We start from the raw sequence: 14,197 nt of genomic DNA on the forward strand, positions 1-14,197 counted from the left end.
AATCAATCAATCAATTCTGGTAACAGTGCAGCTCAACGTGTCCAAATCAAAATGAAACAAAGCGGAATACAATGATACAACAGCTTAACTGGCTGTTGTGAGCCTACTGTACAGAGGTTTATTTAAGAGTTTATTCCTTCTTTCCAGCAGTCAGACAAATATAAATGACATACCAGCTTAGAAAGAGAATAAGTTACATTTTGGAGCATAAAGCGGCCTACATCTGTCTCTTTTTAATTTTAAAAAAGGCTTTCCTTCGGCCGGAAAATTACCAACATGCACGTGCCGTAATTCATTAAAGCACCCAGGAGGCGGGGGGGAAAGGCAAACAGCCCCTTCTCTCTTTTCTAATCTCACCTGTCAACATTCATCAAGAGGATGGAAGTGAGAGAGCATCTGCCTCAGTGCTTAGAACTTCACCGAAAGCAAAGGGGACTCAGCGAAGTATCATCCACAGAGGAATAGGATAATAAGAATGGGAAGTTGGAGCAGCGGAGCTGGAGGTGATGCCAACGGCTCTTACCCGAAAGACAGAGTAAACCACACCACAGCCAGTTTAATAGTGTTGTCTTTCACTGGGTAGTTGAAGCATCTCATAAAAGTCAACCAGATCTAGTAGAGAACGGGGAAAAAAGAAAGATTTTGAGATAATTCACATCGCCACGTCCATAAACAATTGGTGCAAAACCTGGCTGTCCAAACCAGGGCGAGGACGAAAACAGCGCCATACTCCTCGGAGCTCAGCCTTGATCTTGAGGAGGACCTTGAGCCCGGGGTTGGCTGACTCATTCCGCATCTCCACCAGCTCGTCCAACTGTTTGGGGATCTTTATCCTGTTCACCTGCAGGGGGAGACACTGATCTATCACCTGCTGATGGCACTGCAGCGGCGGAAAGGGGTTTGCCAAGTGTGTGTGTGTGTGTGTGTGTGCTCACAGTGAAGACTCTCTCCGGTTCTCCACGGGCGCGCATGTTGGTGTCGTGGATGTGTTTGAGCACCATCCAGGCCTCGTCATGTTTACCCATCTAGGCGACAGTCAAGTTGAACATGTGAGGCACGCAATTGCAGACATGAATTAGGATTTCCCTTCTTTTCATCCTCAAGTGGCTGGACATTTTTCACCTGAGCCGTCCCTTGGATTTGAATTCTGTTTACTTTACATCACAACAACAAGTTAAGCTTCCATACTTGCGCACAAATCCCACACCCCAAAAAAACACAACACCCCCATAATTTGGGGGCTCTAACGTAAAATGACGTACTCAAACTCTACCATAAAGGGTTTGCTTAAAATCATGGCAATTTCACACGGAGGAGGAAGGTTCGAGGGAGATTTATGGACTTGTATTGGCGAATTGACATCGAAAGATAATTATATCCTCGGGGAGAATCACAAATTTGGGCGGGGAGGTGGGCGCTAAGAGTATTAAAGTACCTTCAGCAGCTTAGCTCTGCGTAGGGTGTTATTAATCAGGCCAAGACAGCAGGAAAATGTACAGCTACTCTATTGCTCCAACCTAAATCTAGGGGAAAAAAATATTTTCCCCCCACTTTTTTTTTACATTGCGGCTTGGGGAATTTTTTTTTGTCCATATTTTTGGTTATTTTTGCCAGGGAATAATGCATGAATCTCGATAAAACTAAAAAGTTACAGTGACATTTGGTGGACTGGTATATGAGTAGGTGCAACTTTGTGTGGATCCAGTGGGTTTTATATTTTCAGGGGTAGTCCTTTTTCAGCCACTGTACGTACAAATGGGGCTGGAAACCTGAATATGCTGAGACAACGGGATAATTCAGGAGGGTACAAAATGGCTTGGAAGCATCTTTGGAAGCTTTAGACGTGCGAACCAACAAATGTGTAATATTCGGGGGGGGGGGGATTCTACCATGGGGAAAAAAAAACCCACAATCAGGTGTAGGATTGCTCGGCCTTGGAGGAGAAACACTATTCTAGCTGTAACTGTCATCCAGAGGGATGGAGGTGCAGCCGCAATATACCGTCTCTCTCTTACCTCCAGGTAGAAGCGGGGGCTCTCGGGCATAAAGGTGAGCGCGACCACTGCGGAGACACACGGCAGCGCGCACACCACCACAAACACTCTCCAGCTGTGGAACTGGTAGGCCGAACCCATGCTGAAGCTCCAGCCTGCACACAGACGCAATCGCACAGGAGGGAAGGACACACATACAGTCAGAAATTACTGGGAGTTACTCTATCTGAATGTGGTTTGCCGCTTGACGTTTGCTGGCCGTGCCAGGGCGTGGCAGAGGGTTGCCAGGCACGTTTCGGGAGGTTGCCAGATCGTTCCGGGACGTTGCCATAGGGTGCGACGGTCTGAATTGGGATTCGGCCCGTGTTGCCGAACCTTTCAGCACCACGGAGAGAGGCGCGCGGAGAGAGGCGCTGTTTCCATTCAGGGGTTAAATCCTAAAGAGATGTTGCTACTGTAAGATGGCCCGTCCAAACGCCACAAGTCATTGGCGATCTTTGCCACCCCGGGTCTCACAACACAGAACTCTCTCTTTGGATGTTCTATTTTGTGACATCAGGCGGGGTGGGCTGCGGCTCAAGCCTTGTACCGCTACGGTCGTCACGAAGGGGATTACAGCTATAATGGACCGGAGGCGACGGCTGACTGATTGAGATACTCAGCAAGATTTATGTCCCTGCTCTACGGGTAGGTGAACACATCTGAGGCACACACTGGCACACAACACACAAACACACTGTCCTTGACCGTCAGTCAATGTTGCGGCTCACATTTTAAAGCGCCATGTACACACCCACACGCACACCAACACACACAAAAAACATGCATTCCAACTCTAAACATCTTACATTGTGACACTGTAAAAAAGACACACACACACACACACGCACACACACACACACACACACACACACAGAGAGAGTTATCTGGCCTTTGTCCACGAGTCAATGCGAAGAGCACTGCGGCGGAACCTATTACCCACACACCACTGCATCTTGGAGGAAAAATGTGTTAAAACAGTGGCATCTAATCAATTGACCTCAATTATGAGCCGGCGCTCGCACACTCACTCGTGCAAAAATAAAGTTTGTGAAGACGCACACACAGAGCTTGAGGATGGAATCGTGTTTAAAACGGTCTGTCTTTTTGTACAATAGATAATATGCAAATATTTTTCTCCGTGAGCACTATTTTTTCCGCATCATGCAACTAAGCCCCTTCTTCTTTTGAGATTTTGTCCAGTCATGATTGAATGTAAATATTAATGATAAAATAATAATAATTTATAAAAATAATCGTGGTATTTAACAGTTGAGATAAATGCTGTTTGGTATCACACTGAACATTTATCACTGGAACTACATTCAAACAAAGAAATAGTCCCTGCACTTCTGGTGCACTGTTGATGACGGCAAGCATTTCAGAGACGGAGATGTCAAAACCAAACATATCAGCATGGCCACACATCGCCAGTACAAATGAACATAACACGATGAGCAAATACCATGTTTTCATGATGAATTGTTTTTTTGAATTGCAGCCTTTGTGTTACTTATACTCCATAAGACTTGGAATTTTTTTTTTTATATATATTAGTTGCAGTAATGTAAAAATTTTTAAGCAATCCTCATTCATGCATTTAGATTGTCCGCATGGTTGTTTGTCACTGTACTGTACTGCAGGTCAATTCAAATGACCTTACACATGAAGGGCCGAGGGAAGAGTCACAACAAAATCAAACTTTTTTGCCGTAGCAACCAATTTTGTTTTTGGCCGGACGTCTTTTGTCCTTCACAGTGTGTGATGTTGTCTTTAACGGCTTTTCAGGCTCTGCTGTACATGGTGTAGTTCACGATTGCATTGTGACTTACTCCAAATAAGAGCGCCACTTCATCGAGTTACTCAATCAACCAGAGAGCCGTCCCCGTCACAGGGTCCAGCGGCAAACATCGTCATAGAGCATGGGATCAACATGGCCCTGGAACTCCCCTCGTCCCTTTTGTCTCTTCCTCTCCTTTGATACTGTTTCACTCCGTCCCCTCCCCTCTGCTGCCTCTCTCCGCCTCCCTTTAGCCCCCCGCTGGATCCCCCTCACCTTTCGATTATCCCTGACACAAGCCACACAAATCAAGTGCACTCCCCGTCCTCCCGAACTCTCTCGCCGCCCCCCTCTCCTCGTCCACGACCCCTCCACGCCAGACTGATTTCGTTGCGTTCATTTTGCTCTTCATCCTCTGACACGCACCTCCTCCCCTGTCTGTTGTCCTCCAGCCCCGCCTCGCTACAGCTCATGAGATTTGTCACGTCCGCCCCGCCTTTCCCTGTCTTTTAAACCGCCCCGGACTTCGTCGCACAAAGGTCCAGGAAATGAACACAAATGCTCATTGTTGTGCGTCCGTAATTTTGAGACGATGACAGAACACGCCGCTGCTGTAAGGTTTTGTCGCTGGTAAAAAAACAAACAAGGTTTCGCCCCTCTTTGCTGTGTCAGCTGACAGCTCGCCTGCGTCCGAGTTGTTCCGTTTGCTGACTTTGTGAGCAATTATTTGTTCAACGCCTCCACACTCACATTCGGCATGTGGGCTGACATTCTGTTTTTCTTTCTTGCTTGTTCTGCTGCTGCCTCTGTGCGAGCCTGCCTTGTGCACCCCTCGGGGGCTTGATTTTCTAAATTTAGATGGGCTCCCCGCGTTTTTACCTAGCACGACGAGCTGTAAATGTGCTTCAGTACAGCAGGGAGCATCACCAACCGTGGAAGCACGCTGCAAAGTCAAACTTAATTGACTTCTCTATTCCTAGTTATGTTTGAGCCGGTGAGGCAAGTGGTTGCTGGCAGTGAGAAATGTTTTTTCCCATTTGGAACCTGGGTTTGCCGGAGCTGAGAGCAGACGCACATTTGGTCATTTTGCTCTCACGTCACGCTGTGCAATTTCAGCTGCTACAACATCTGCAACTGTTTTGCAATGGAACTTTGAGGATCATATGTATTCTTCTGACCCAACAGTTGAAGGTGAAGATGTTGTACTTGTCTGCGGATACACTAAAGGTCTACGCAACCAGCGGGCTGTGAGTGCCTTGCTCAATGTCCCAGGAGAGAGCGCTGTCCTCTCAGAGGTGGTTTTACAACCAAGAGCCTAGATAATGTGTAACTCAGCACGCAGCATGTATAAAACATGGACATTTCCTGAGTTCTGTCCTCATTTGACTGTGCCCTGAGTCCATCTTGAATTAAACGTACAGAAAGGCGGAATCCACTTTGTTCGTCTGCCTGACAAAAATTGCAACCACTCTCGAACTCCAAAATGAACAAGGTGCATTAACTACACAAAGGACACTTTGTGCTACTTCTTCCTTCATATCTAGATCGTCCAGCTCGTCTTCCATTATCCGATGGATGTCCAAGAAATTCCTACAGTTGATTAGCAGAGTCCAAATCATCAATAAACATTTTTCGAACATCTAGTCCTATTACCATAAACTAGTAACCTGTAATACTATAAACCAGTAACCTGTAATGGTCCACTGTGAGCTGTCATTTGATGCTCAGTTGAATACTGCATTGCAGCCTTAATTCTTTCATTCAGCTGAGGCATACAACCAAGATCAACTCTTTCCACTCACTTGCTTATCAAGAGAATGCACTTTAGTTTTGATTATAGATTGTTAAAGAATGATAAAAATCCATGCACGATCAATATAGTCTCTAGTGCGGGTCAAACTCCAAAACACTGGATCCTACATTCCCCATAATGCACCTCAGCGTTTTTCACTGGACTCCTCTGTAATCCCGTGCCAAGAGTTGGGCGCTCACTTCGGTAAGACGTTGCCCTGACTGGTTGATCGGGTCAGAGCTGGCACTCACCATAGTGCGGGATGATGGCCCAGGCCATGGCTGAGGCATAGATTCCTCCGATCATCCAGAACATGCAGAGCCAGCTCAGATGCTCGCCTCTCTTCTCCCGAGCCAACACCTCCGCAAAGTACGAGAACACGATAGGTACTGCCCCGCCGATCCTGCAAACAGTGGTCGGTTGTAGTTAACTGTGTATGCTTCAGTTACCGAGGTGGATGTTGCATGTGCAATAAGAAAGGAGGCAAAACAGGTTTATACATGACATAATATACAAACATGAAAACCATTTGGGGGAAAAGTTGAGGAGTTCGGATTTGCAATTCTCCATTTTTCACCATCAACGAGAAACTGGATGGCACCAGCCTGTTAACTATACAAAAGTTCAAACTGAAAAAACGTGTTCGAGGAAGCCATGCTGTCACGCACTGACCAAGGGAAATGAAAAAAAAAGAAGCACCATTATAAGATGTTACAGGTGTGTAGTACAATATTTGAAGCATCCCCGCTCGTTCTTGTCGCATCATTGCACCGAACGCGAGGCTGTTGAAAGGGTGTTTTCAGCCAAATGAGAAATATCACACATTGCACACAACATTGACTCTTGCTAATGAAATCTCATAAGGTCGCGTCGTTTCGGTTCATGCGATGTGTGTCTGCGGCTCTGCGCTGAACCGGACCGTCGGTGAGGCGTCAGCAGAGCGTAGCGGGAGCCCATCTGTGTCTGCAGCGACGCTCCCCTCCGCCTCAGCGTTTAAGCAAAAAATGAAAGAGATAACCCGAATGGCAAACTGCTCGGAGAGTATGAGATCAGGGCCAAGATGGATAACAGTCTTGAGACGGAGGCCACAACTCTCCGAGTTTAGGGAATTGTGTGCTGTTAAGTAAAGTAAAAAAAAGCATCAGCGTTTCTTTAATCTGCTTTATTTACCAAAGCAACCGCCTCTGTGTATATTTATATTTTAAATTAAATCCGTTTTTGATTACTTTGTTCGAACGTTTGAAGTTCTTTTTTTCTTATTTCACGTCGGGTACACTAGTCATCACGGGACATTGATCACACTTTGTCTTCTTTGACTTTTTTTAGAAATACACTGACTTTTGCCTCCACGCTGACATTGAGATGGGATGTCTGTACCATAGGTCATAGGAAGCCAGAGCCAAAAGCCTGTTAGCTTAGCCTAGCAGAAATAATTGTTCAAATAAATGCATTCCCGTATACGAACCCTCTTTGGACGTTGAGAAAGCCACTGGTTGTGGGATTTCACAGAAAGGCATTTTGAATCTCCAGACTGAGCGCACGGTGGCAAAGTTAATGAGGTAAGGAGAACGTTAATGAAACATGCAGAATCTAAGTCAGTCCGGCGACAGCATGCTGGGTCGTATTTCTCTCAGACTGAGGCTGTAAAAAAAAACCCAGCAGTCCCTTGGAAATCTTTCAAATCAAGTCACCAATGCCGCCGCAGCTCCAATCAATATAGATCTGTTTGTTCAGGCACATTCTTCAAGGTGCTGCATATGCGCAATCATGAATCTCATTCAGACCCCACCATAAAAGCTGCATTTGCATACACATTGAGAGTGAAGTGATGAAATAAAAGCTAAAGCTACTAATTAAAAATTTAAAGCAGAGCCATTATGGTAGGAGTTATTGTATTCTCTTGACCAAGGTACAGCACAGTCTTACTGGTTGCATATACAGCTGTACTTAAACAGAAATGAGCAGAGAGCAAATCAGGTAACTCTCCTGCTGGAGACGGACAATTTCACTGAGTGTACTGGAAACAGGCCGGGCCGGTGGTCTGTAATGATATGTACACTTAACACACACCAGGATTTCTATTAGTCTCAAGTACAGCAGCCTGGAAATAACATTTTCTCTCTTGTTCTTGGTTTTGACAGCTCTCCCAGTAGAGTTTTGAACCAATCACACAAATGCCCTCAGGCCGACAACAGCGCCCTCTGACTTTAATTTACATTCTATTACTGTAATCCGAGTTGGATCCACGACCTGCCTCCACTTAAGTAGTCACCACAGGTTCAATTAGAACAATGCCCGTTATTATGCTTGTTCGATATTATTATTTATCTCAGTGGCCTGAACTCTCTTGCACTAGAGTTGACCTTTATGTGTCATATACAGTACATGAACAGGGGTGTCATATCACTGAGATGGGAGGGCGCGTCATTTCTCAAGGATGTGGGCAGTGGAGCAGACCAATGCGTTTACCACCAGATGTTCATTTACTGTGCTCAGCTCATTTCTGCAAATGTTCCTGTTCCACCGCTCCAGGGGATGAGGACGGGCTGGTGCCAGGCACTCAGAATAACCCCTTGTCATGTGCTTTGACTTTTGAGGAGGAGAGACGGCAGAGGAAATGTTGTTGGGGGACGGATCAGGCCGGAGAGGGAAAGTCCTCCGAGAGGCAACAGTCACCGGGGGGTGGAGGACGGGATGTAAAGCAGGACGATATTCCAGGGAAGACAAGGGAGGAGGAAAAAAAAACAGGAAAGCGTTAAGTGGACTCACCCAAAGCCAGACACCATGCGGCAGAGGAGGAACATGCTGTAGCCTTGAACAAAGGACGAGAGGAAGGCGAAGAAGCCGTTGACGGACATGGATATCAGCAGGCACTGTTTACGGCCCACCTTATCTGACAGGCCGCCCCAAAAGAAGGCTCCGAACATCATCCCCAGATACACAATGCTACCTGGAGAAAGGGAGGCAGGGGGAGAGAGAGAGATGATCACAACCATCGGCAGTCAAACGTCCGTTTGTGTGACTGCTGAGTGGATTCAAAAATAAACTGTTAAGTATTTTAGGACGGTAATTTTTAGTTGTTTACTAGCCAACATGTACACTATCACCGATACATTTGTGTTTACCTAAAGCAGATGGACATGGCTAACAAACTGGCAGACTCGTCTGCTTGTTAAACAGGAGGGTTTTTCTGTTTTGGTGCACAACGACCTTGTGTGTACACCGACTGATTCTCTGGCTGTGGAATGAGGAAGTACAGTGTTGTATTGGCCATGACGTGGTAGTGGAAGCAAGATGTTTTGTTTCAGCCTGGACTCTTTAAGCCTTCACTAACTAAATTTGGCAGCAGAAATAAGCTGCAAACAGTACACTGATTGTGTTTTTACACATCCAGCAGACATATAGGTGTCATTTTAGCTCCGTTTTGGTCCCCACCAACTCCCAGGGGGGAAAATATCTCGCTCTGTACTCGTGCACTTACATTCTTTGAAATTGTTTCAATGCAGGTGCTTGAAAATCAACTTCACGGTGCCAGTATCCTGACATAGCACAGCTATAGCAGGGGCACCGTCTGATCCAGTTGCACAGTATGGAAAAGCTAAATGACCATTCACGATTTTTTTGCTGTTCTGTTAGGCTGCTTCTGATTGGTTGTGACCACGTAGCGTCCGTGACCTCACCCATTGGTTTCTGCAGGCCGGTTTTGAAGCCCACAGTGGGCGGTTCCGCAGCGGCTCAGCCGTCGCCATGTTTTATAATGTATAATGGTTGTAGTTTTCACCACTATATTTTAATTCTAATAAGTTAATGCAAATATCATTTACGAGCAGTTATATGTGGTTAGTATTTGTGGATTTATTGTATCGTTGTTTTGTTTTTTCGGCGAACGCCGAGAGAGAGAGCCCCGGCTGTCAATCAAATAGACCACGCCCCTAATTATGCAGAATTTCAAACAGTAATATAATATAAATGGGCGAGTTATAAAAAAATCCCCCCCAGAGTTGTCACGAAGGGGGGGATTAGCCATCGGGACCAGGCTGTAAACATGTTTAATTCTGCTGTAAAGTTGGGCATTTTAACATGGGTCTCTATGGGGATTTGCTCCTTTCTGCAGCCAGCGTCAAGCGGGCATCTGGTGAACTGCAGTGTATAGCACTTCCGCATAGGCTTCATTTCTCAGCCTCAGAGTTGGCCCCTTGGTGGTGACACAGCAGATATCACTGGGCCATTATCGCACTGGTATTGGACACGAACATGCGCATATCTGCTACACATCGGCTGAAACAGTAAGCGGTGCTTACCAACTGCATCGCTGAGCTCGGGCTGAAATTGGTTTTGTAATTTCCCAGCTATCGACAGAACACTGAGAGGTCACATCAAATGTGCGTCTCTATAAATAGCGCAGTTGGGATCGATCCGTCGAGTTTACAACATGCGAGGCCGCGAGGCCACAACGCTCCCGATCAACTCAACCGTGTTTTGACTGGACCGACGGTAGAGCTTTTTCATTTCCCTCCCCTAATTGTGAAAGTCGATACGTCTGAGTTTGAATGAACACTGCAGTCCGTGGCAGACGGGATCAATATCTGATAACAAACATTTTCGGTACCATATTTCACAATGCAAACTGACGTGGAAGCGGCTTGAGTTACGACAGCTGCTCTTACATCTCTGCATGTGCACAATGTGCCTCGATAGCTTCATTTTGCATGGCAGATGTGTTTGCATTTCATTTATCTATTGAGCGGTATCTAATATCTAAACCACTGCCGGGAAAAAGCAAATATCTCTTGCGTGATAATCAAGATCTGAGTGCAGTTGGATTCTGTCCGAATGAAAACGACTCTGTTTGGTAACTGATGTTTCCCAGAGTGACCGCGGCGGGAAACGGAGGAGCAGTTGCCCTTGCAGCCCTGCTTTTAAAGTCAAGGCATTCATCTCTCGCTGCTGCTTGTCCACAGGACGTCGCGGTCATTTCTCTTCCTGTCCCCGGGGAGGTGCAGCATTAAGGGGAGGGGTTGGCGGAGAGGGGTGGGGGTTGTCGGGCCAGCAAATGATCCACTCTACTCTTTATGCTCGCTAATAAAAAATGCTGATGCGCGTGGAGGCCAAGATTGAATTGTTTGAGGAGGCAGCGTCGCGAAAGAACGCCAGCAAAGGAGAAGAAGCCCCCTCTTTATTGTTTCTCCCTCGCTCTGTTTCGAGGCGATGGGACAGATACACTGAAAGTAGAGGCTCTTATCGAGCCGCGCAGACATTACACTGAGAGCTAGTGATTCATTACGGGTGACACTGCAACTGCAGAGGAGGTTCTCCTACAGGCAGCGGGCTGCGCCACCGCAGGCTCACAAATAGCGAAGCGGAACATCAAATCGGCCTCACCCTTTTGATTGGTGTAGGTACACGCAAAACAATGCATTTCGGCGCGTGCACTGCAGGAGATGCTATCTGGGAACATCAGCTCATTTGTTTTATGGCTCCCCTCGCGCCGGGGTCGTATCTGTAATAAAGCGGGAGGGGGACGCCGGCGATGGGGCGCAGGAGTGAATCTTTATGAGACTGGATTTGCGCTCCTCTGCAGGGTTCAAACTCGGGTCAAATGTTATAACCTCCACCCTGCCTTGGGATTGCGGGGGCTTCTATGTAAATCGGCAAGGGGCCAGCTGAAAGCAGCGGAGCGCGGGGTTGCAAGAATAAAAGACTTTCGCAACATTTCAAGTCCTTGGACACCGCCACGTTAATTAATCTCAGTTATCATCATCTGAAGCCAGAAGATGTTTGCATCCTTGCCCAAAAGCTCCAGCTGAAGTACAACCGTCACACCATGTCGTCAGGCAGTTACAGACGGTTGTCCATCAGTCCATCTGCACAGGACACACTCAGTCACAGTGCTGCTGCGAGCCGATCCATCAGACACCTGCTGACATGTTTGTGAAAAGAAAAAGTCGTAGGGCGTCAGTGGGATTTATCCTCTGCGGACCACGCGTTTGCTCGGAAATTTCAAGGCAATCCATCCAAGAGTCGTTGAGCTAGTTCAGCCTGGACCGGAACGAGAGGTGGCATTGACACTCCTAATAAAAAACAGGTTTTTCCCACTTCTAGCCATGGCGAAGGTTTTTTGTTGACTCACCAGCCGTGGCAGCGTGGCTGGTTCTGTTTTCTGCAAAGGAGTTTCAGGGCCAGGCAGGAGAGAGAAGAAATGAGAGGAGGGAGATTTCTTTTCCCTTTTGCATTAGAGTAGAAGTGTTTATAATAAACTCAAACTAAATCACAGGAAGATTTTTTTTTGGGGCATTTCAAAAATAAAGTCGCAATGCCAAGAATAAAGTGGAAACGTTAGGGAATATGTTGAACTAAATCAGAGGAACAAACCCGACACGGATCACTTTTTGTTTGTGTGCTAAAAGAGAGAGAATTTTGTCGTGACCAAAACTGATTCTGGAGAACAATTTCACCAATTCATCTACACAAGAGATTTTGTCGAGGCAGTCGTACTGTACGTGCTAACTTAAATAAAAAAGAAATTCCGCTCTGATGTAGTCTGACTCTTTGTCTCTCTTCCTTATGCCTGGCCTTGTGCTGCCCCTTGATTTTCACACTGTATTGTGAATTGTATTGTATGTGTCACCGTGGCAATATGTGGTCCTGGGGACCCCCCGCTGCGGCAGGAACTACAACTTCGGCAGATACAGACCCCAAACTTTTTCAGGTGCGTAGTGGCGATCAGACCGAAAGAGGATTTTCGGGGATGGATGTGGTCCAAACCAATGGCTGCTCGGGCGTGGCCCCAATTTTTAGTTTGCTCGTTTAGATATAGATATATCATTTGCGTGAGTCAGTCCTTTGTGTATAAAATCCAGCAGAAGCATGCTGTGTTTTGATGCCGTGACAAAGTCGGTCTGATCTCCGCCTCAACCGTTCTGTTGGTCTTCTTTCTCCACCCAAGGCTCCCTGCAGACAGAGTCGGTGCTCGTCTTAAGTGTGAACCGTGCGGCCTCTCTCTGCATCTCGGGGGAGTTTTCCAGCTAACTCTAAAGTTGTCTCTAGCAAGTAATTAGCTCTTATGTGTTCAGTGTAATTCTCTCTCTTGACACCATTCTGCCCCCCTCCACTAGTCGTCCCCCCGCCCCCCCTCCTCGTCACAGCCCAGCGTCCTGGCATGGATGAGAGGAGAGCGCAGGCAAACAGACAGCGGCACGTAGAATCAGGCGTTCATTTCCTCAGCGGGAGAGCATTCGGGACATTGAGGGAGAGCTTCAGGATTTCAGCAGACTACGGGATTCTCAGAGGGCCGTGTGTGATTGACAGGTGGGCTACGGTGGGGAGTGAGGGGCGGGGGCATATTATGTGAATACTAATTATATCAACACCTGCTGATTTGTTTTTGCGACGGTCACTAAAATAATACTCGGCACTTCGGCCTTCTACTGTACATTTCCTCCACACTAATAACTGGAATTTTTTATTCTTTTTGAAATACTTCAGGCCAACTAAGAGTAAACTGAATAGCTAAACTATCTACCATCGCAGAGGCAGAAGGGATTAATTGTTCCATTTTGTCAGCCGATCGCGTTCAGGGTCAGTCAGGGATTTTTTTTTAATTTTTGTTCAGCTGCAGAGTGAAGACCGCAACAGAAACATATTTGATTTAGAGGACAAACCACAAACATACACATTCTCGAGGAGAATCGTCCATTCATCCTCACGTGGTAGATCAGGGCTATTGTGTTCAACAAGTGTTCGCTCATCGGAGCCTGGAGGGGGAACTCAAATGGCTGCCAAATGAAATTTGACATTCTTCCAAGCGAGGTTTGATTTACACTGTTTTCTTGTTATTGTTGCAAAACGATACATACTGTAGCAGTCGGAAATCATCAGGCTTACAACATGGCCCAAATGTGGAATTAAATATTTCGTTTTTCATAAATTAATACTTAAGACTCGGATGCTTGCGTCTACTATATTCTTAAAGAGTTTTCCCTTTTTTTTCTTCCCGGGAACAGTACTCGCATGGATCTTACTCTTTGCTCGTGTTGCCCACTCAAATCAAACCTCCACGCCTCTAAGAAACACAAAACAACTCAGTCGTTCACGTCTCAGCGGAGAAATGCCACTCTGAACTCTTTTTCCCCCTTCGCCTGGCCAGTGAGACGGTGAATAGGTGCGGCGGGGTTTTGTCGCGAATAAGACATCGAGGGAGGACGGGGGGGGGGGAGAGATGGCGGCAAATGTTCGCCGTCCCCGGCAATTCTTTTGACGAACTCACCTCTGGCTGCGGCAGAGCCCATGTGTCACTGCATTGTGCTGATTTACGTCAGCTGCCGATGGTGTTTGTGTCTTCGTGCACACAAAGCATCCGCAGCGCTCAAAGCCCAAAAAGCGGAAAAAGAAACCAACAGAAACAAATTGGCATCAGTTACACAAAGCTCCTCCAAGCTGACCCCGATGCAGGCGCACTCCCCGAGGGGCGTGACCCCGTGCTGCACGCGCGTCTGGGCTCCACGCTGGCTCGCGTTTTACCGAAACATCCTCAAAAATGTCAAGACTGCGGCGCAGGGAAACCACCCGCGGACAAATTAAAGCCACATGGGG

General features: G+C 46.8%; 1 protein-coding gene across 2 annotated transcripts in view; it reads right to left on the reverse strand.

Annotated features, from left to right (window-relative positions):
* Positions 1–14,197, reverse strand: part of LOC118300473 (synaptic vesicle glycoprotein 2C-like) — a 37,213-nt gene that overhangs the window by 9,397 nt on the left and 13,619 nt on the right. The window contains exons 1-7 of one of the 2 annotated variants that reach the window (XM_047327459.1): positions 13,872–14,157; positions 8,375–8,555; positions 5,857–6,008; positions 2,016–2,149; positions 936–1,025; positions 731–841; positions 524–612 (exon numbers count right to left, since the gene is read on the reverse strand). In XM_047327459.1, coding sequence (XP_047183415.1) covers positions 524–612; positions 731–841; positions 936–1,025; positions 2,016–2,149; positions 5,857–6,008; positions 8,375–8,555; positions 13,872–13,893 — 779 coding nt within the window. In that variant the 5' untranslated portion in view covers positions 13,894–14,157. Of the gene's footprint in view, positions 1–523; positions 613–730; positions 842–935; positions 1,026–2,015; positions 2,150–5,856; positions 6,009–8,374; positions 8,556–13,871; positions 14,158–14,197 lie in introns of those variants that run through there. The other variant, XM_035624905.2, reaches the window with a different exon arrangement.

The sequence above is a fragment of the Scophthalmus maximus genome, chromosome 2 (genome assembly GCF_022379125.1).
Source record: "Scophthalmus maximus strain ysfricsl-2021 chromosome 2, ASM2237912v1, whole genome shotgun sequence".
Taxonomy (NCBI): Eukaryota; Metazoa; Chordata; class Actinopteri; order Pleuronectiformes; family Scophthalmidae; genus Scophthalmus; species Scophthalmus maximus.